We start from the raw sequence: 22,616 nt of genomic DNA, 5'->3' as shown, positions 1-22,616 counted from the left end.
AGAAGTAACCTAAAATTATGCATGCTTTTATATAGAGTGTTGAGGGCACCACCATTCAAATTTATCCAGCTTGGAGTTAAAATATGCCTAAAAATGATACGCTCAAAATATTAACTTACCTATAGCACTTGTGCACGCGGTGTAATATGCTGAGCAGGAAATTAAAAAATACCTTCCATTTTTGTGAGGTATGCTAATCACCCTGGAGACAATCTGCCTTTGTATAAAGCATATGAAATTCCCTAAAATGCAAATGTGTTGGACTGATCAGGCCAGATAGATGAATGAATGAATAAATGGCATAGTCTGGCCAAAGTTGCTGAAGAAGGGCAGTAAACAGATGTCATCCAGTGTAGCAGGTGAATTATTTATGACAAACAAATATTTCCAAAAATCCAACATTCATTCGCTCAAAAGTTAATGGGCTATAAAGAAACATGCCTGAACTTGGAGCAACCCACACTGACATCCTGCTTCAGTGACCTAGTTCTGTCCTTCTGACCTGCTAAATTCTTCCGTTTAAATATCCCCCAAGCTATTCTAATAAAATGACATGAAATATTCCATGTAACAGGTAAGACGAAACATTAAAACATAAACTTATACATGCTACTATACCAGCAACAAGCAAACTCTTAGAGTGTTGCCATTACATTTTACAATAACATGACACAGATTTTCATATTTGTCCAGTAATTGAAATGAAAATTTGCTTCCTTGTCCCATCTTTTCACAGCAGAGCAGAAGGTCTGTATTGTAGATAATCATGACAAATGTCTTTGATCAGATTAGCGCAGCTGTTGCTGTCTTCTTCGGGTCCTGGTGGGAGGCAGCTGCTACCTCTGTTCTTGCAGATGGGTCCCTGAGACTTGAGAACAAACTTCGAGATACACCTCAGGATAGACTCAGCAGGCCTTCAAGAGGAAAATGCAAATAAGAGGTTGATTTGCATCAAATTACCTGATGGAGTGCACTGCAGGGGATCTGGAGGGTGTCCTTCAAGCAGAGGAAGAGAAATGTGAAGCTGCAGGAACATTTAGGCATTAAAAATACTCTGCTTTGATCTCATTAATTTGTTGAAAACGGGTGATTTTGCTAAACGAACAAGCTTACTTAAAAAAAAGGGGGATAAGCAAGTGCTTAGTGAATAAATTGGACTCAGTCACTGGCTGTTTGTAGGTAAATTTGTTTGCCTGGAGCCAGCAGGAAGCTGGGGGATTTCTTTAAATACCACATGGTTCTGTTCTGGTTTCATTTAATCAGGTCAGAGGCGTTTGATTCCTGACAAACGCCTCTGATTGTAGACATGAACATAAAACTGTTCATGTCTCCGTTTGCAAACTCCTGCAGGTTTCTGTGTAACTGAGGAATCATTTTGGTCCTAGACCTCCACCAGAGAGTCCTGGTCAATGGATTTATGTTGTGATGCTTGTCCTTTGGTTAGTCTGTCCTGCAGTATGTCTGAATTGCATTCTGGTAATCAACAATGATTTGGTTTTCTGTATGAACCAGGCTCTCATTATCAGTTGATTAAGTCACATTTAAAATTTAATTGCTGTTCTGTTATGTTTTCAGACTGATAGAAAAGTCTTTGATGTTGTGAACCTTTAATGCAGAAGAAATGTAGAGAATTTTTGTGTTACACTCCATAGTAATACAGTAGTAAATCAAAAGTTTGCACCTTCTCACAGATTTCTTTTAGTTGTCACATTTAAATGTTTCAGATCACAAAACACATTTTTATTAACAAAGATTACCTCATTAAAAATTAACAAAAGCCTTTTTAAAATGATGAAGGGTGACAGACAATGAGCGATATGATTCTACTCACTCCTTTTTGATTGGCTATGGTGTCCTATATTGTGCTTCCCTTAATTTTTATTTGATATTGTGAGACGTATCATATTATGCAACAAGTGGAAAGCTAGGTATTATTTGTAGGGCAAACACCTTTTCAGTGTTTCTCTATATTTTAATCATAATGGATTCCACATTTAAAATGCTCTAAAAGTCTGAACATTTAACTGTGGTAAAGAATTTACTCGGAATTCACATTCAAAAACTTCTGAGTTACTCTGATTGGTTTGTCTACTCCCAGTCCTGGGTCAACCATGACCTGAGTTCATTTAACCGAATGTGGAGGGGCTGTTGGTCTGATCCAACTTACTGGCTAAGGTTTTCAACCTACAACATGGGCTAATGTGACAAACATTTAACATTAAGTCAATCAAAAAGGGATTTAAAACAATAACTTCAATTAGTAAACATGTAACACTTAGATGAAAAATTGTTTTTCCAATTTTTTTTAACCCTGTAGACCTTACAGGATAGAAAGAGGCTGGTGTCTGTCTCCAGCTGTCATTGGGCAAGAAGCCAGGATTTCAGAGACCCACAGCTATGAATTTATGCATCATCTCATAATGTTTTAGAAGAGTCTATTGGCAAACAAATTAACTTGAACTTGAAAATTAATCATCGAGTGACGAGTGATTTACCAACTTCATGATCAGTTGGTAAACATATGAATGTAGAACATAGGCTATAGCTACTATCAACATAAATGAAACATGGTGTTATTTAACGAGGTAATGAGGAGATCTATTGGCATTGAAAACTGTGCAAAGCTTTTTCAACATAGTTCCACATAATCAGAGCTGTTTCTTATTGTTCTGGAGCTATTTTGACTAAAATCTTATTCTTCATTTGTAAAAGTTACTTTCAGGCCAGACAAGGCCAGTGTGCAATTCTCTTCATGGTCACTGAAGTCTATTTTTGATCACTTAAATTACCTAATCATTATGAAAACATTCCCTGAACAGTGTCTAATTGCCCAAATATTTCTTGCTCTTAAGATAATATTAAACTCACACAAACTGGTCTATCAGTGACATGATAACATGCGGTTGTGATGGTTGATATGCTGCTCAAAGACAGATTTATGAATCTGTACATTTGAGCAAAACAGTTAAAGGAGCACATTATGTAAGGCGCACCATGCTTATGCCAATAACACTTATAAGAACCAAGCTTTTGCAGCCAAACTAAAAAACATTACAACTAGTAGAAATCATTTCAAAGTCATTTAATTAAAAAAAGAAAAAAGAAAGAACAGCAAATATTCTTGAACTCCCAATTCTTATTAAGTTGGGGGGGAAGTGCACAGAGGGATAAAAGAGCTCACAAAAATGCTTTTTATGTAATTAAATGCAGAGATATACAGAGAGCATATATATTAACATACAACGAAATATAGAGATAATTCAGTAAATAAATGAATAACTGAATAATTAAATGCAATCATTAATTAATATAAATTGCAATTACATGCTCATAGATCATGGAATATGTCATTGAATTTAAAAAAAGTGTACATCGAAAAAGTATAGATTTTAAATATTTAATCTAATGTTTAATTGGTGTATCCCATGGTGTAACGCATCATGAATGTGCTTCTGAGTCAGAGGTTGGAACTAACACTGCAATCAAAATAATATATATATATATATATATATATATATATATATATATATATATATATATATATATAGTATCTGACAAACAAGAAATTTATTTATTTCTCCATCTATTACATCAAATTTAAGAAGCCATTTACTTCCTTGGTGTTATTTGGAGTGGAAAGCCGTTAATATTTAATACTACTCTGTTTATTTTTTTTACTTTCCTCTCCGTACTTGTTAGTCATGTTTGAGAGTCTTAAAACCTTTAAACATCTTGTAAAAAAAAAAAAAATTATAAAAATTATTTTGTTTTAAACATCCTCAAAGCAAAGAAATCATTTATTCCTTGGGTCATACTTGAACCAGAAATACTTGTATATATTAACTCTGTCTCATCCTTCCATTTGTCATACAAACAGAAGAAGGTTCAGCTTTGCTTATGTACATATGATGAATGTAAGTTTGTTTTAGCACATGCTGTTGGTATGTTTAGTTCCTGCAAACACTCACTAAGACTGATTTGAACAGAGATTATAAACCCCAACATAAATCGACGCTCAGCATGCACAGTTCGCAGAAGCTGTTCGCTTAGGTAACAAATCATATCTTGGTAAGTTGGTTGATTTGTTATAATCTTTAAACTTGATGTAATGTTTTGTAACAAACCTCTGGCATCTTTATGGAACAGCTGGCAGGTGGTTGAACTGGATTTTATCCAGGCATATCAGTGAAAAGGGGGCTAAACTCAAATGCCTAACCCAATTTTAAGTTTATTTATTTATTTATTTATTTATTTATTTATTTATTTATTTATTTATTTATTTATTTATTTATTTATTTATTGTTACATTTAAAATACTTTTTAAAAAAATTATTGCTTCTACACAATGCAATTATTACTCTGAACATCAGAACAATGAGGCAATGGGAAGATAGCAGCTAACTTTTATGTGTTCAGTCTATTGTGGGATCAGTTTCAGCTCCTCTTTCCAGAAAATGGTACCAAACTAGTTTCTCCAAGAAATATTAGTAAAACAAAATACTGCACCACTGACTTAAGACTGGAATCTTTTTCAATACACACATCTCAACAAGAGTTTCTTATTTTGATTTTAAGGAACATGGGAGCCACATATTATACCAGATTCCAGTAAACTGTCACAAAATATTCTCTTCTTTGTGTTTTACCTCACAACATGTTATATTACAATTTTAACTCTCATAATTTTTTGTGACACATTTACATTTTATATTATCCTTTATATTACTAGATAAGATAAATTAGTTTTTTTTATTTCTGTAACTATAATAATATTGATTTTTCATAATATATTGTTAGTATTATGTTTGTTTATTTTGTTTTATTTTATACGAAGAAGTACATTGCAATGTGCGTAGGAAAACGAGTCAAACACTGTACGTCAATGACTCTATACGTGATAGTTTTATGTCCTGGAAATATTTTTTTTTAAATAATGCCGTTATTGTTTATAAAGGCAGGTCGCATTTTATTGCTCTTAAATGTATGGTTTTTGTTCCGAGGTGCATTGAATGCAACATCTACGGGAGGAGCCAAACTGAGCCAATAGAAAGATGCGTTCAAAGACACGTTGAGCAGTTCTGGGTTGTAGAAATATCAGCTTCCTGTATTTGGATCTAAGGAGCTGAATATATATTTTTGCGTTGTTAAAGTGACTTAAATCATGGTAAGTCTGATAAATTTGTGTGTGTAACCGTCTCCGTTTCTTTCTTTTCAGCTTCACTTTGTTTTTTATTCCACCGTTTGCAGCGGGTAGAGACTCGTCAGCATTCAGTCTGCTGTCAAATATCAGAAATTTAAGATATAACGTTTATCTGTAGTTAATCCTCCGATTGTCCTGTGTTTTCTCAGGTACTTGCTGACTCTGAGTCGGCGGTCATTCTTCGGCTCAGAGGGCCGCTGGACCTGAAGTGTCAGCTGGACCGCATAGATGGTGTGTTCACTGGCAGGTTTTCATATATTGTCCGGTATGGCTGAATATATCTGACTGACTTTTTTTTTCTTCCAGAGGTGCCAATGCAAAAAGCAATCTCCAGAACATTTGAGGCACTTCGTTTGCAGGTGAAATCTGAGTCCTGTGTCCTGGCAGTCTGCAACAGCCCTGTTCTGATTTGGCCAAACAAAAGTGTTTTTGAAGAAATAACTCCTGATGCACCATTTGAAGACATATTTCAGTTCATACAGTAAGTAATGAATTTAACTTTTTATTGTAAATGGAACAACTGCTCCAATCAGTTTGTTGGAGCCTTTTACACTTGAACCCCTGCTTGGCATATTTTTGAATTTGTCACAAAATGTGAAAAATGTATCTTATATTTTAAAATCTTAATATTTAAGAACTGCCAACAACCCAGAATAGAACAAATTATATATTTGAAAGAAACTTTCATTTAATTACGGTCACAATGTAAGTTTAGTTAAAGGGCAGGGGGGAGGGGGTGTGAATGAGGTCATCAAACTGGTGCAAACTCAATTTAAAACACATTAGGCTGGTCATTTTTATTTGTTTGGCTGTATTTTAACCATTTTTTAAATGTCTTTTAGAACAGATGACCAAGAGACAAGTGGAAAGAAATCAACAAAAAAGAAAAACAGAAAAGGTGTTTCAACGGTAAATATATGCTGTTTTCAGGATAATTTTTTATAGGAACAAATTGGAGTGGTAATGACTTGGGTGGTTCATGGTTCAAATACTGTTTCTTCTCGGGGAAAGTCAGGTTGTGTCAGAAAGGGCATCCTGCATGAAACATTTGCCAAGTACGTGTGCATGCAGCTGTGGAGCTTGCAGAAAGGATGGCAAGTTTCACAGGACCAAAATCCTTAAGTATTAAATTTGTTGGAACATAAGCTATGAATTTTCCGTAGTATAAAGTATTTAGAAAGAGTATTCATGCCTCTTTATAGATTAGGGATACCAGAGTAAACAAGGGCTGAATATAAACATATGCCATAATTGTGTAATTTCACTAGTTAAAAAAAAAATTACATCCTAACTTTTCTACCTCAAAAGGTTTGAGCAACTTTGTGTCGATTTGTCACATAAAATACCAAAAAGTTTGTGGTCGCAATATAACAAGATGTATAAAAGTTAATTTGGTGTAAGTACTTTTATAAGACACTGTCAATGTATGTTTGTTTTGTTTTTTTTAATTTATTAATCATCACTTAACCTAAAGCTAATTGGCTCAGGCAGTTCTCTAATTTGTTAATTCAGAGATAGCATAAAAATAGAAGCCATGCTTTAAAAAATCATATGTGTGGACTGGGGTCCCCCTAGATGAGAGCTTTTAATGCTGCATTCTGGCAGCAGCAGATATTTTCCATACCAGCCAGCTTTTTACACCTGATAATACTGGAAACTGGAATGTTAATTAAACTGCTTCCAAAGTCATTCACCTCATTGACACAGATTATTTACTTTACTGGATTAGCAGTCCATGTGTAAGAGAGGATGAACGTGTATCATCCATGTTTTATATTTGTTCATATTGACACACACAACAAAAGCAGGATTTGCTTTCTGATAAACAGATATTTAAGTAATACATAGCTTAGTCACTGACCAAATTCATGTGTTGTGTGGACAATAAAAATAACAAAAAACATTTCATATTATTGCCTGGATAAAAGGATCATCAGCTGGAGTCGGACCGTAGCTGCATGTATTGAGTCTGAAGTTATCCCACGTAAACTCTGGTTTTAACAAAATGTCAAGATCAGTACTGGAGAGTCCAGAACATCATTAATACCAGTCAGTATTCCAGTATTCTAACCTCGTGTATTTACTTAGTGAAGTATCAGGTTATGACTCAGTTCTATCAAATGCCCCCAAATGACTTCAAGTCATTTGAGTAAATGACTTGTATCTTTGTTGGGGACAACAATTCCTGATCTGGACCTCCCTAGACGGTATCTGTATCACAGCTGAAGATCAGGTTCTCAAATGTTGCTTTGCTTCCACAAAACACACTTTATTTTATTCATGTGGATAGAACCAGAACTGCTGAATAATTAAAGTATGTTCTTTAGAGTATCATAAACCTCTCCCTGATGATGGAGGCCACAAAGCCAGGCCCTGCCTCAGCTCCAATCCTCACTAGAACGGTCCAGAAATCTCACCTTCTGTGTGCGACTCTTCCAATGGACTGTGCTGTATGGAGCAACGGGAGCGACACCATCAAAGAGTACGTCTTATCTTGAACACATTTGATTTCACGATCAAAATCTGTAAAACTGGTATGTATGTGGATTTGCCACTGATTCAACAGTAGCTGGTAACTGCTTTGACAAAACCCTTATCTCACAATGAGGGATGTCTTCTTAATTGGCCCTGCAGCGGATGTGAACGACTGATGAAGGCATTGACTCGCCAGCTGTTTGAGATGGAGAAGGTGACTCTGCAGTGTATGAAGGGGACAACACTGCGTGTCCCAGAGCCCCTTCATTTTCTCCTTCCAGAGCCAAATGGACTGGTGACGGTGGTTTTTCCTCGCGGAGAACCGGATAAAGAACTGGAAGCGCAGCGGCGGGTAAGATCACATTGATTTTTGCTCTTTTTCTATTTATTTTAATTATTTACCTTAAGATGTTTCAGTTAGAATCTTCATTGCTCTAAAAGCTGAAGTCTGATTGAATAGCAAATTATAACAATTGTTTCTCATTGCTTTTGCACAAAACAGGAGTTGCATGGACAGTTTGAACTGCCAGATAACAGGCCTTTCTTCAGAAGAGCAAATGCTTACCACTTCCCTAATGAGCCCTACAAAGACGGTTATCTCAGAAACCCTCACACAGTTCTCACACATCCCACCCTCGATAACGGAAAGGTAAATTTACAGCGTCTATAATATTTACTTACTTACTTTTTCCTTGTAACTTTTACAATTTTGGCACACTGTAATAAATAAAAATTCAAACGAAGGTTAAATATTTTGTGCTTTGTCTTATCTTAAGGTATACCTGGTTCAGGGAATTTACAGCTACCACCACTATATGCAGGATCGCATGGATGACAATGGCTGGGGCTGTGCCTATCGCTCTCTACAGACCATCTGCTCCTGGTTCCAGCAGCAGGGTTATGTGGAGCGCGGCGTGCCCAGCCACAAAGAGATCCAGCAGGTGAAGCCCATTTATAGATGTGATTCCAGTTAAAGCAAAACATCATCATATATGCAATATTCTATGAAGGGCTTTTTTTTTTTCCTTGTGCATCATGTCAGAAGGTGAGAAATATTTCAGAAAAAGTTTTAAAGACAAGAAAATGCACGTCCTAGGTGACTGAAAATATCGTAAGGTGGTGTTACAAGTGGAAAACCAAAGTTTCAGAAAAAACTGTTTTTAAATGTAGGCCTCGAGGGTCTGGGGGATCCTGAAACCTTTAGGACACCGGCCCTCAAGAGCTGGAGTTGAAGACCCCTGGTCCAAAGCTTAGATGTGACATATAGCAGCATGAAGCTCTATCAAACCAGCACCCTACCTTCAGATTTATTATGTTTATTGGAGATCCCACTTTATCTACATGTATGCACATTCATCCAAGAAGTTTGTTTGTAGATTCAAGTTGGGGCTCACCTACTGAGAAACTGACACTTCCAGTTGAAAGAAACATGTTGATAAAAGATTTAATTTAAAAGAGTACTTCAAATTAAAAATAAAATAAAGTTCGGGCAAGTTTTAGCATTGAGAAAAAAATTGAAGGAAAACATTTCAATGGAGCGACTGATTGGAAGCATGTAGCACTTTTTTTTACTTTTTATACTTTAAGAAGCACCTGTGGTTGCCTCAATGATCTAGCTGTCGGCTTTGCTAGAGATGTCCTTTGTTGTCTCTTCTGTTGGTGACAAGACCTACCTTTCTACATTGTACTTGTTTTGTTTTGTGGGGATTTTTAAGTATATTTGATTTAAATTTCATGTTTCTGACTTTTAGGTTTTCTGAATGAAATGTGATTTAAATTTGCCCCTCAAATTTTAGCAGTGGTGATGTTCAACATGTCAGTTTTTATCTGGGGTCCTTGTTTTACAGGCTTTGGTGGAAGTTGGAGACAAGCAGGCGTCCTTCGTGGGGTCCCGTCAGTGGATTGGATCCATCGAGGTTCAGGCTGTTCTAAACCATCTGCTTGGAGTCACATCCAAAATCATGTTTGTGAGGTGAGGTGGGATTCCTTGACAAACCCTCAAGGAATTTATTTTGTTGATGATGTAGATGAATTTGACATAACTTTGTCATCTTTAGTCAAGGTTCTGAGTTGGCATCCAAGGGGAGAGAATTGGCTAATCACTTTATGACTGAAGGAACTCCTGTCATGATTGGTGAGCTGATACTCCAGCCTAAGATTAGCATGATTGCTTCTTTTGAGACATCCTGATATATATTACAATTATTATTGTTTTTGTCCTGTTGAAAAAAGACATAATATAATGTTTAAATGTGCTGTTAAAAGTAGTTAGAAACCATGGCTAGTCAGAATTTACTAATGGTATCTTTTTGTTGTTGTTGTTGTTTTATAGGTGGGGGAGTTTTGGCTCACACTATCTTGGGCGTAGCTTGGAGTGAGACCACTGGTGAAATCCGCTATCTTATCCTAGATCCACATTACACAGGAGCAGAGGACCTTCAGGTTATCACAGAGAAGGTAGCAGCTACAGAAAGCCACCACTTCAGATATATCTGTGAACTGAAAAACATTTCATATACCAGTCGTGATCTTAACGTGAATGTTGACTTCCGCAGGGCTGGTGTGGCTGGAAAGGACCAGACTTTTGGGATCAAACTGCATATTACAACCTCTGTTTGCCCCAGAGGCCGAGAGTGATTTGAGCAAATGGACAATGATGGAAGGCTATAAATTTGAGATTTAATAAACAGTATGGACTGTTTATTTAAATAATTTTGGCTGAGCTGGTATTCGCATAGTCAGAAAGAAATGTTAATATTTTGTCTATTTCAAAGAATTTCCTCATTCTTTAAAAATACTGTTTTGCTCACTTTAATTAAAAACTTTAGAATAAAAAGGATTTTCACTTTGCCTTGTTTGTATGTCTCATTGTCTCCAGTAAGTCGGAAGTATTATCCTTGTTAAGGTCAGATTTCATTACTAAGGGCTTTCTGTTTGTCCACAAACATTATCTCAATCCATCCCTATCTCTACACTGGCATATAAAGGTTTTATGAGTAGTTAGGTTTATAGAGTGGCCCAGTACTATTGTCCTAGGACGTCAGTATCCCATGAGTGTATCACTTACGTGTAGTAGTATGTAGTAAATAGTAAAACCATGACGAATTGTAATTTCAGGGGACGTGCCTTCAGACAATCCCCTGTCTTGTTAAAGGAGATGCTCTAGCAGAATAGATTCCCAAGCAAAAATAAACAAAAAAAACTCACCCATGTTTTGCATGCTATATTGGTATCCATATTTGTCCAAAATATTTTACCGCAAAGGTGCTTCTCTCCTGGAGTTTTATTTTGAATGTATTTGCTTGAGCAGTTTAATGTCGAACATATAGTGTCTTTAATGGTATAAAGGTCTTTACAATGTAGATTCTCAAAAAATTTTTAAAGGAGGTTCTGAATAAATATTTGCTAGTTTGTGGTGTTTGAATTAATTCAACATACACATTAACAACTGGTAGTTAATAAATGTAATATCAACAGTAAAGATATTTCCACTGGCAGTACTTTGCTATAAAAATATTCCTATTTGCCCATTTATTTAAAACAATTATCCGCATTCGTTTAACATTATATCTTTTTACTTGGACAGGCCATTTAAATAATTTCGTGACAGGTTTTCAACAAAAAGCCCAAATAAAAACTGAGGTTTTTATATAGGCTTTTTTGTGTAAAATACTATAAAACAATCTCATGTCTACCTAAATCCCAGTCCCCGATTCACTGTGTAACCGTTACCAGGAAATGACGTTACCTAGCTACTAGCAGCGTCGTCTGTTTGTGCGCACTGGCGACCTGCCGTAGTTTCCGGGGGTTTTAGTATTTGTCAAGCGAAATGGGTAGAGTAGGACGTCTGACCCGTATACAACAGAAACGTTAAAACCTGTGCGCCGCAGTTCGACAGGTAAGACGCTACGTTGGGTTTTAGCTAAAGTAAACATTGTTGAGTTACCTACTACGGCCATATCTGCCAACTGCTATATGTTTTAAGATGTTTAGATGTAGATTTTAGCTTTATCCCATGTAAAACTTTAAAACGTAAGTTAACTCTTCCATCGTACCGTGGGTACTGTAACCAGTGTCTGACTTCTAGAAACGCTAGATAACTTTATGTTAACATTTTAGTTTTATTAAGTTGTGTCAACTATTTGGAAGCGTTTCTGCCGAACCTTGGTCTTCGGGTTACATTATCCTGCAATGATTTCCCCTGTGTTTTAGCTCTGTCACGATATGACTTGTAAAAAAAATCAGAGGAAAGTTTTGGAAAGGACTGGGCAGCTGCTATCACTGCTATTCACATTCAGCTAGAAGAGCAGAACGGTTTGCTTGTTAAAATGCCTGAGACTATTATTTTCTCGTGGTTACCTCCAAGGACAAATGCTCCCATCATCACTTTGCATAATGTGGCTTCAGAGGCAAGACAGAGTGTAATAGTATTGCACTCACAACAATTTATTGAATCATCCAGAACTTTAAGAAGAGAGAGACTCAGTTGTTTTGCTTCAAGGTTTTCAAGAAAGTACTGCAAGTGCCAGGATTCAGCGAAGGGATTGGCTCTCTAAAGATTACCATTGTGGCAAAGTTGTTTCAGTTGACCTGCCTCTATCCAAAGAGAATACTTCAAAAATGGTTTCCTCTTTTTTAAATATAGTTTTTTTATTTAATCTCTCATACATACTGCTTTTGTGGTAGTAGCTAGCAAACACATGAGGGGAAGGCAACACATTCTAAATGTGTTGAAGTGTCATGCAAAGTTACATAATCTGTTTCACATTTAAAAAAAAAAATACTCCAACTTCAAATTAACATTGTGCTCACAATAACCTGCAGGTTCTCTGTTGGGGAAGGCTGCCATGTTCACCTCTAGTGAACTGGAAGGGGAAGTGGACCACTCCTTTTTTGACAGTGATGGGGAAAGTGGAAGAAATGTTGGAGAGAAACGAGAGAAGGACTCGAAGATGAAAAAGCGAATTTCAAGCACACTTCAGAGAGAATCTGTAAAACACTCCGGACATCTCGCTGAGAAGACAAAGAGAGACTTGAAGGAAGTGGAAAACAACAAAACTGATGCATCATCGATTTCTTTCATACCGGATGAACCTATACATGAAGGCAAAGATGAGTTAAATCTGCACTCTAAAAGAGCCAGTGGAGCATTTCCGACTATGCTGGCCGACATTCCAAATGATGGGGACTACAAGGGGCGGAATGACACGAGAAAAAGTGCCTTAGCTTTCCCAGCTAACTCAAAAGAGGCAAATGAGCAATCGCCTGGAAAACTGGTCAAAAATCAGCATCCCAAAAATTCTCCTCCCACTTCAAATGAGGCTAGCACCGACGCAGATTCAGAGAGTTCTTTCAGCAGTCAGAGAGGTATTTTAAACTCCTCTAACCTTTCCAAACCCACCAAGTCTTTTGTACGCCGTAAAACAAGAGGGACCAGACGAGGCTCAGCTGAATCTCAGGATTTGCCTAACATGAGCACAGATGAGTCAGATGGCTCAGTGACAGACGTGAGTCCCCTCTCTTCTCCTGACTCTGGTTCACTCCAGTCATTAAGTTCAGAGGCTGCGAAAGAAGGTCATGAAGCGCAGCGGGAGCCGAAAACTCTGCCCTCCGGTGCCTTCAGCAACCTTCATGAAGCGGTGGACTCAAATCCCGATGTGGATGAGTGTGAGTAATGCTTGCTGTGTTCTACCTACCTGTGCATCGGCCTGCTAGGTAGATGCACATGTCTCAGTAGGTTTGTACTTGTGGGTCGGTGGGTTGAGCAGCATTCTGTGAGATGCTCAAAGCTGAGGATGTTGCGCAACCTCAGGATGCTTCGACTTGTCAACTTGTGTCTGCTGTGTTCCTTGGACTTCTTGATGCTGTTCGCAACATCCGAGGCCTTCATAGAACAGCAGGATTTATTCTGAAATTAATTCACTCACAGGTGGACACTATTTACAAATTAGGGAACTCCTGAAGGCAAGTTTTATCTGCATTTTAATTAGGGATATATGAGATGAGCAGGTTGAGTACAAAAGCATGCCAGCTTTTGGATTAAAAAAAAACTTTAATGAACAAGTAAAAAAAAAAAAAAACATAATGAGTTTGACAAATCATGACGAAATGTGAAAAAGGGACTCTTGACTGAAAGACGTGCCCCTTGATGTACATGTTTTGTACTTTTATGTTGTTTTTTGCATGTGTTATTGTCATTTTTCAGTTAACTCAGCAGAGCATTATTCACAAGCCTGTTAAACGCACAAACTAGACAAATGTGCTTTCTCCTCCTTCAGGTTCATCTGGATTAGAAAGCCATCTTGAACAAAAAATGGTGCTCCAGATTTCTAGAGGGGTTGTTCGGAAGAACTACTCATTTTCCAACGATGAGGTCCGTCGCATTGATTTTGAGAACAAGCGGCTCCTTCAGGCACTGTCAAATATTTCATCAGGGTCCAAAGCAGAAAAATGTTCAAAAAAGAGCACTTCTGTGGCCAAAGGCTCTTCAGTGGGTTTTTACGCACATAGTGCACAAAACAGGGACCGACAACAACGCCGCATTCAGCAGGAGAACCTGGTGAGTTGTTTTACATTTTGATTGACGTTTTTCTAGTAAGTCAGTTAGCAGTAACTGACTTACTAAGCAAACACACACACACATAACCTTGTGCTGTACAATGAATGCATGCATGTCTGTAGCTTGGCAACGCCTGAGCTGATGACTTCTAATTCAGCATCAACAGTTGCTATCAAAATAACACATGGTAAGAGCCTCGGTATCATAAACCTAATCATGTTTTAGTGCACACTGATGTTTTTTGATTTTACTGGGAGGATTCCAGTAATCTTCCCAGTATCATGCACTGGCTCTCTTACTTCATCATGTAAGCTGTTTGTCTGTAACGCTACAAAAACAGAGTGGAATGATGTTTTGACCTGTGTTATACTGCTGCCTGTTCAAAAATAATGCAGAGCAACCTTTTCATTAAATCAATCAATCAAGTTTATTTGGATAGCTCATTTCACCAGCTAGGCCGTTTAAAGTGCTTTACACAGCAAAAACACAAAATTACAAAGTTATAAAGAAAACAACATGAAATCAACAACTGAACAAGCATTACATTAAAGTATGTGACTGTTTCAAAACAGGGAGCTATGTAATTGTTGTAGGTTGTTCTCGAGTGATCTGTGTGCACCTAGCAACATTCTGTGAGTTTTCCTGGCCTCTACTATATCTGCTGTTTTACCTCTAAATTAAACTCATTGAAGACACTTGAAGCCGCATCTTCTCAGTGTTTATAATCATACAGTCATTGTTCAGGCAGATGGTGCTGCTGTTCAGGCTTCTGGGTGCTCATTAATATAATTTACTTTAATGATTTTGAAGGATTTCATGACGTTGGCCACTATTAGTCACTGCCTGACTCACCTTTCCACTGCAGCCAGCTCATTCTCATGACAATGGAGAAGGGATCCCCTCTTAAATGTATCTTGCTGACTGGATGTTTACAGTGTTTAATCGTGATTTCATGAAATATATCCATCATTAAGGTTTAGTTGGGGTCGGTCTGAGAACACACCCACGAAAGCAGATACTGATGAACTTTGATAGATGGCAGCAGGTGTCCGACTTGCAGCCATACTACTGAGGAACATTATGATTCTTTTCTGCCAGCAGATTTTTCCAGTCTTCATATTTCATCTATTTATTGTCTTATTTATCAATAACATTCACATTTAGATGATCAAGCACTGTTAAAAAAAAAATCTGTCTGGATTGAATTAATTGCTGGTAACTAACGGTGTGCTACAAAGTTATAATTCTTGATATCGTCACAGGTTTGTTACATTCTTCATATATTCATAGTTTATCGTAATTCTGGTAAATATTGTTAAAATAGGAGGTGCTTCAGTCGTTTTCAGGACAAACTGTTCACTCTGAAGTCCGTCTTGTGAGGAGTGCTTTTCGCCTCCTCTATTCTTAGAGTGGAGTAATTGAATCTGCCGTGTGGTCAGAGTATTCTCCGGCACATCACACTTGTAACACGCGTCATTTGGTTTATAAAAAACTGAAAATGCAACCAGTTGATTAAAAGGAGGTTTTTAACTGTTGTTTAAATGCAGTTGGATGAAAAAATCTTATTCAATGTAATGTCCATTTCATATGTATATTTATATGTTTTTATGCTGGAGCTTATTGTAGTTTATACACATTGCTTACCAAGAAACCTAATTTAGTAGTCTTGCTGTTTGTGGTATATATGGCCTAAAGCATACAATATTATGCCATGCTGTTGAGTTGACACTTTTTTGCCTGGTTTTTAATTCAAGTTAATACAAAATATAATATTTCTGAATAATAAAATATGTTTTTTTTGGCACAAAAGTTACTTTTGTATGTTTCTTTTAAAACATTAGATTATTTTAAACAATTTTGCACAACAAATGTTGATTTAAGTGGAATTGTTTTGCTAATTTCAATTTTTCAAAATGATCATTAAAACACACACACACACACAGCACACCTGTGAATATCAGATATATTACCTTGTTGGAAAAAAAATACATTTTATGTTTGTCAAACTTATTTGTTGTGTTTTTCATGTTTGCAACTAAGCTAAATGAATTATCTTGTCTTTTTAATGGTCAGTAAAATAGCTGAGTAAGCATTTTAAAACTGGCTGTACACTAAACGCTGATTAGGAGTTGATTTCTTGATTTAGGAACCTTATTTTAGTGATTTACTTAAATGAAACCTCAGTCATTCTTCAATGCACTAAAACTGTTGTATATACAAAAGCCACAAAAGTGGCTCATTATGTGTAATAATTTGTACAAATAACACAACTAGATTGCTGGTTTTTAACTGCCAGCAGTCAACTAGACAGTAAGCAGGATATTTAAATTTTAAGTATGACACACAGGTCTTGATGTGTTCCACAGGTTTTCCTAAAGAGACTGCAGTCCACCCCAGCCTCACCTGGAATGAGTCGCATCGAACAACTAACAGATCACCAGCGGCTGATCGCAATGCCCAGCTACAGGTCCTATAGTGGGGGGTCCAGCAGACTATCGTGTAGTAAGTGCTTTGAAATCTGCAGAAGCTAAACTGCAGAACTTTTTTAATGTTAATATTTTTGTATATTTCAGGTACAGCAGAGTCTGAATATTCATTGAAAGTTCTCAGTTAAATGCATTGTTTTAGGAAGAGTTTGCTTCTTGTATGATCTTACTTTGTGAAAGTATTCCTTCCATTTGACCTTTCATTAGCATTTCACACATTAATCGCATTTACAGCAGCAAGTCTTTTGAGGTCCTTTCCAGCTTTGCAGATCAAGAGGACACAACTTGTCAGTTATGTTTTTTTCTTTTTTTTTGTTTTTGGTAAAAGCAGAGTTAGATTGGATGACTTTGACTTAGATCTGAACTTTGACTGGGTTCTTTTAACACATGGATATGCTCTCTAGCAGAGGTCTTTAAAGGATAGCATCCTGGCACTGTTGGATCTCTGCTTCAGCACACCTTAAACAATGCGTTTATTAGTTGTCGTCTGCGGTACATCACTGTGTGCAGTCTAAAAGTTAAAGGAATGGAACCTGTGCTGCAAACCATTACAGTGCAGCTCTAACCGTTTCTGACCCTGACTTTTTCAGTTGGAAATATTCACAGAAACCTGTATTTGTAAAGAGTTTAAACAGAGATGGACTCTGTTTATTGGATAAGGGATTTAAGACAGTTGGTTGTATTGGATTGTAACTATCAGATTACCAGAGGTCTGAATCAAGACGGACATCATGCTTTTGAAAAAACAATTTGTAAAAAAAAAAAAAAAGCATTTTTCAGATTTGTTTTACTTCATATTTATCCAGTATTTTATGTTGGTCTATACATAAAATCCTAATAAAAACTGACACATTGAAATTTGGTCCTAACATGAAAATCAAAAATACCTTCAAGAAGAATTCATATTTCTGCAAAGTATTTTAAGCTTGTTTTATAAAGACCAAGTAAAGTTCTGCAGAAAATACGATGTGAAGGTTTAGCTCAGACAGCATCACTTTCGAGGTAAATTTGCACCATCAAACTGCTGCTTTGCATCTATATATATATATATATCCCTGCCTTCAGAACTCCGTATTTACTTTGAAGTACTCCAGTGTTGATTTTCAATCAGAGAAAAGGAGGATCAGCATGTGGTAGTGAGCAGCAGTTCTCTTAAACTGATGCTGCAGGTTTTGTTGCACGCCTGGGCTGCAGCTGCAGAGATTAAATTAGCTCAGAAAACAGGGCAGTTTGGAGCATCAGCAAGCTGGGAATCACTTGTTCATTTATAAGTAAATTGCTTAATCTTCCTGTTTCCATCATTCCATAGCTTTTTAATTTCAGCAATGCCTTTTTTTACTATGGTGCGAAAAATTAAAACTTAAGCTGTAATAATAAAATGAGTTTAGTAAAGCCTGTGTGCTAAATGACTTTCTTGTTGCAAAACAATTGCTGTTTGTGTCTGTATCACCTAAGGGAATTCCTCTTGTTTTCCCCTCAGCGATGATAAGATCCAGGCCAATCATCTCCAGTGCAACTCTCATCAACACCTACACCACAAGGACATCTGTTCCTGGGTCAAATACACGAAGTACTAGCAGTCCAGGCTGGCGTTAAGAACTCTGCTAATAAAGAGCAATTTATTTGCTTTACAGCAGATGACCGTCACTTTTTGATGTTGATTAATTTGTACAGTGCAAAGCTTAGAACATATTTATGCTTTTATTGTTATTCCATGTAATTTACTCGTGCTGCTCTCTTTGTTTTCTGCTCTTCAACTATTTAGCAGTTTATGTTTTGATATCAAAGCCATTTGTAAACTATACTTATTTTAACCCTTTAATTCAGTCAGAATTATTGGCTTTAAAATGTTAATTGATGCTGTGGTTTGATATTGTCTGCAGAGTAATTTTTAAACAAAAAAGTGCAAATATGTTTTGTATTTGTTACTGTTTACACATGTGTGTGATTTGTGATCTAATAAAATGTTGTTTTAAACCAGAAAAAAAAGGAATTGCGTATTAATTTTTGGTTTATCCTGTTGAAGAAAAGATGTCAGTAATTTTATTGCAGAAAAGGCCATAACACTGGAGAGTCGCAGAGCAGTTACGTTTTCTAATTTTCGTGATGCAGTCCATTTTAAAGATATTCACGCTCCTTGAACATTAAACTACAAACCTCATTGTGTTTTAATTGTATGTAGTAGACCAACACAAAGTAACATGATTCATGAGTTCACAAATGCTTTACAAATAAAAATCTGAAAAGAGCGGCATGCATAGTTATAGACCCCTCTACTCTGATACCTTCAATGTAAAATCAATTGCTTTCGGAAATCACCTGTCATGTAATCTTATGTCTTTATCGTCAGGAAGACTGAGAACCACATGACACGTCAGAGAAAAAGTTATGGAGAAATTTAAAGCATAAGCTATGAAATAATATCCCTACCTTTAGAGATCCCATGGAGTACTGCTCAGTCGATGATTTAGCATGATGATGAAATAGCCGATAAGCTTTGATATGTGAGGTGGTGACACGTTTTAGACTTCCCAACAATGTTGTCATGGTCTATCACACAAATTGTACATAAAGTGGGAATTGCAAAAAAAAAAATAAAAATAATAAGGTGTGTCCGTACTTTTGCAGGGCTCCTCTTTTTGGACCTCGTTTCAATGAAGACTCCAGGAAAAACACAGATGGCATTAAATGACTTTAACCTTTTCATTAATCAGGCAGCTGAGTCGGGGCACACTTGCTCCATAAATACTGATGCTAAATGAAACCGGGTCGTCACATCAGTAACAAAGGAGCCCAAACATACCAGGGAAAAGTGGTGCTTTTAAGGACAACAGAGAGACTGGAGTATAGACTGAGTCTTTATTCTTAATAAATTAATGTTTAAGGTGGTCACAGCATATCATAAGGACCTCGGCCCCTCCTTAACATTAACAGGAGGAACGGTTGGCCTGTATCATAATCTGTTATCACATCATGTCCACCAGCTGTTGAAACCTAGAGACTTCCTTTTAGCAGATGGTTGATAATGTTATATATACACATTTCTGATGAGGCATAAACCCAGGTAAAATACACCTATCTGTTCTCCCCCAGCTGCTGCACAGGAAAGATAGCCTACAAACCCAGATTCTTAATTCACCAGGCCAGTGTCACCATATCACAAAAAAAAAAGTATAAGACTTGAACAAAGTGAAGGGATTTCCTTGAGGTTTTGGGAGAGTGCGCTTATTTGGTGAACTTCTTGATCTCATCATACAGCACCAGCACAAAAGCACCACCCATGCCTCTGATCACGTTGGACCAGGCTCCCTTGAAGAAGGCCCGACCTCCCTCATCTTTGAGGATCTTCTTCCAGCAGTCGATTGTGCCCTTGTACATAATGTCAGCTGTGGGAATTCAGACATCGCCATTAATATCCACATGTTGGTGTGTGATTCTCCAGTTGTTGTTATGCGTACGGAACGTTTACAAGCAAAAGAGAAACTTGCCTCCTTTACGTCCCGACTGCATCATCATGCGACGTCTGACGGTGTCAAAAGGATACGAGACGAGACCCGCTACGGCCGTGACAGTCTGGGCGATCATCCAGCTGACAATGATGTGTGTGTTCTTGGGATCTGGCAGCATGCCTGCATGAGGGAAGTCAAAGCAAATAAATGTACACACACATCCGTTAAAACACGTCTTTCAGTTGCACCTTGAAAAAGTTTCCTATTGCTTTCTAGCATTTGCAGTCTAAAAGGAAAGTTTGTGCCCCTTGCTTGATGATGAATGAGACTAATGAACTAAATTTTGATGATTGCATGCGTTTTGATTGGTTGGGGCAACAGACAACAGAAAGAGGAGCTAATTATTCATGCAAGAATCTCCACTGCACCACAATTTAGGTCCACCAGGTTTGTTTGTGCACCTTTTGCTGTGTCAAAGCATCCGAAGTAAGCCGCTCTGTAGATGATGATGCCCTGCACCGACACGTTGAACCCGAGGTAAAGACCCTTGAGGCCATCGGTTTTGAAGATCTTGCCAATGCAGTTTCCGAGTCCGGTGAACTCCCTCTCTGCTGGGCCCTTGCCGATGTCGGCGGCCAGCCTCGTCCTAGCGAAATCGAGTGGGTAGACGAAGCAGAGCGAAGTGGCCCCAGCGGCGCCGCCCGACGCCAGGTTCCCGGCAAAGTAGCGCCAGAACTGTGTCTTCTGATCCACGCCACCGAGGAAGATCTTCTTGTACTTGTCTTTGAAGGCGAAGTTCAGGGCTTGGGTGGGGAAGTAACGGATCACGTTGGCCAGGTTGCCTCTCCAGAAGGACAGGAAGCCCTGCTCCTTCGGGATTCTAACAACACAGTCCATAATGCCTTTGTACTGCATATCAGCGGTGATCTGTTTGCTGGCATGCTGCACCTACAAGGGAGAAAACCAAGATGCCGCCTTTACACCTGACTTGTTTTCAGAAGAAGTGTGAAGAAAATAAATTTGTAATCTTGACCTTTTCATTGAACAACCTTGTTGAACACCCTGCAGCTTGCCATACATTATCTAGTGATCTGGTTTAGTTTGCCCAGCAGTCTTAAGGCACAACCTAGACACTCGAGACTTCACTGCGTATTGGATTACATATTTTAGGTTAAATTTAGCAATTCTCTTCCACTGAATATTACTGCGGCAATGTGCTTTAAACGAGTATAAATGAAATTGGAAAACATTGACAGGATATCATGAACACGTGCTTAGCAGTTTTATTCTGATCCCACATCATTTTACCTCCCCGCCATCCTTCAGACCTGTGCGTAAAACGATCTCCAAGTTAACCCTCAAGTGCCCGTTGCCAGTACGCACACGATTATACGACCCTCCCTTGTTCTTAGTTCAACGTCTGCTCTTTTAAAGCAATTTCCTTGTAAATTTTATTTCTTGCTTTTCAGCGATCCACAAATTACGCACACTTTACGCACAAAACACGGCATGATCAACAGCTGGCTCAGCCCGTTTACCTGCAGCAGCAGCTTGACTCTCTCAATGGGAGCGACAGCTGTTTTGGAGATGGCAGCGGCAATGCCACCGGCCAAAAAGTCCTTCATGAAACTAATCACCGCGTCCGACATGGTTGGTTGATTTCCAGAGCAGTCTCCCTTTCTACTCGGCTGTTCCAAACTCGGCCCAAGATCTTCAAGGAAACCTTACGCCCGTCCAAGTGGACGAAGCACCCCTTCAGCAGTTCTTTATATATGAAGGCCGTTTATCGCGAGACGTTTGAGTGACAGATGTGCAGTCTGTCGAACAGACGAACGAGGCTGAAAAAATATCCGAGGTTGAAGTTCAGGTCGTGCGCCATATTTCTGGATCCAGGGGGGTCGCCCAGAGCCGGGGACATTTAAAGGGCATATTATGTGTTGGCAGATAAACGCTAAAATAAAATTTGGTGTTAATAATGAAAATTCCTCCTTAGGCATTCTTCGCAATAACGGTGGGGGAAACCAGGTCATCTCCACTTTTCAGCTGCAGCAAAACAAGGAAGGTGTTAAAGTGCATCTTAAGGAGCAGACCTGATTTATTACTTGTTTAAATGTTTAATATGTTTCACATATTTACTGCATGTGCTCTTTTCAGTTCTAATTTGTTCACAGCATTGTGCAAATCAAATTACAAATCCAGTTACAACAAACATAAGAAACGTGCTTTGGGTGAAGCTGTGCATGAAGATGATCTGTGAAAACTGAGGCTCACCTTAGAGAAATTGTTCAACCTGGGAGACATTTTTTGAAACAGCATATATTTTGACAACTAGTTTAAAGCTAGTTGTCAAAATCTATACATTTTATGCTGTAAATAAAATGTGAATTCAGAATTCATAAGTATTATTCAAATGGTAATGCTATGAAACAGCAGAGAGTTGCTTGGAA

General features: G+C 37.8%; 3 protein-coding genes across 3 annotated transcripts; 2 read left to right on the top strand and 1 right to left on the bottom strand.

Moving 5' to 3' along the window:
- The first annotated feature begins 5,033 nt into the window (after positions 1 to 5,033).
- On the top strand, positions 5,034 to 10,526 carry ufsp2 (ufm1-specific peptidase 2). The gene is made up of 12 exons (XM_007551760.2): positions 5,034 to 5,164; positions 5,350 to 5,431; positions 5,507 to 5,681; positions 6,043 to 6,109; positions 7,528 to 7,682; positions 7,835 to 8,027; positions 8,178 to 8,324; positions 8,452 to 8,616; positions 9,523 to 9,647; positions 9,733 to 9,809; positions 10,008 to 10,132; positions 10,231 to 10,526. Exons 1-12 carry the CDS (start codon positions 5,162 to 5,164, stop codon positions 10,315 to 10,317), a joined length of 1,401 nt encoding a protein of 466 aa, XP_007551822.1. The 5' UTR covers positions 5,034 to 5,161; the 3' UTR covers positions 10,318 to 10,526.
- An 889-nt stretch (positions 10,527 to 11,415) lies between these two features.
- cfap97 (cilia and flagella associated protein 97) lies at positions 11,416 to 18,709 on the top strand. The gene is made up of 5 exons (XM_007551758.2): positions 11,416 to 11,573; positions 12,500 to 13,342; positions 13,954 to 14,234; positions 16,601 to 16,736; positions 18,201 to 18,709. The coding sequence occupies exons 2-5, from the start codon at positions 12,523 to 12,525 to the stop codon at positions 18,314 to 18,316; spliced, it is 1,353 nt and encodes a 450-aa protein (XP_007551820.1). The 5' UTR covers positions 11,416 to 11,573; positions 12,500 to 12,522; the 3' UTR covers positions 18,317 to 18,709.
- Positions 18,710 to 19,565: 856 nt separating this feature from the next.
- On the bottom strand, positions 19,566 to 21,921 carry slc25a4 (solute carrier family 25 member 4). The gene is made up of 4 exons (XM_007551757.2): positions 21,708 to 21,921; positions 20,631 to 21,117; positions 20,209 to 20,349; positions 19,566 to 20,106 (listed from the first exon to the last, which is right to left on the bottom strand). Exons 1-4 carry the CDS (start codon positions 21,816 to 21,818, stop codon positions 19,946 to 19,948), a joined length of 900 nt encoding a protein of 299 aa, XP_007551819.1. The 5' UTR covers positions 21,819 to 21,921; the 3' UTR covers positions 19,566 to 19,945.
- Positions 21,922 to 22,616: the final 695 nt, after the last annotated feature.

Source organism: Poecilia formosa, unplaced genomic scaffold (assembly GCF_000485575.1).
Source record: "Poecilia formosa unplaced genomic scaffold, Poecilia_formosa-5.1.2 Scaffold44, whole genome shotgun sequence".
In the NCBI taxonomy this organism is placed as follows: domain Eukaryota; kingdom Metazoa; phylum Chordata; class Actinopteri; order Cyprinodontiformes; family Poeciliidae; genus Poecilia; species Poecilia formosa.
This window is presented reverse-complemented; position numbering and strand designations above follow the sequence as displayed.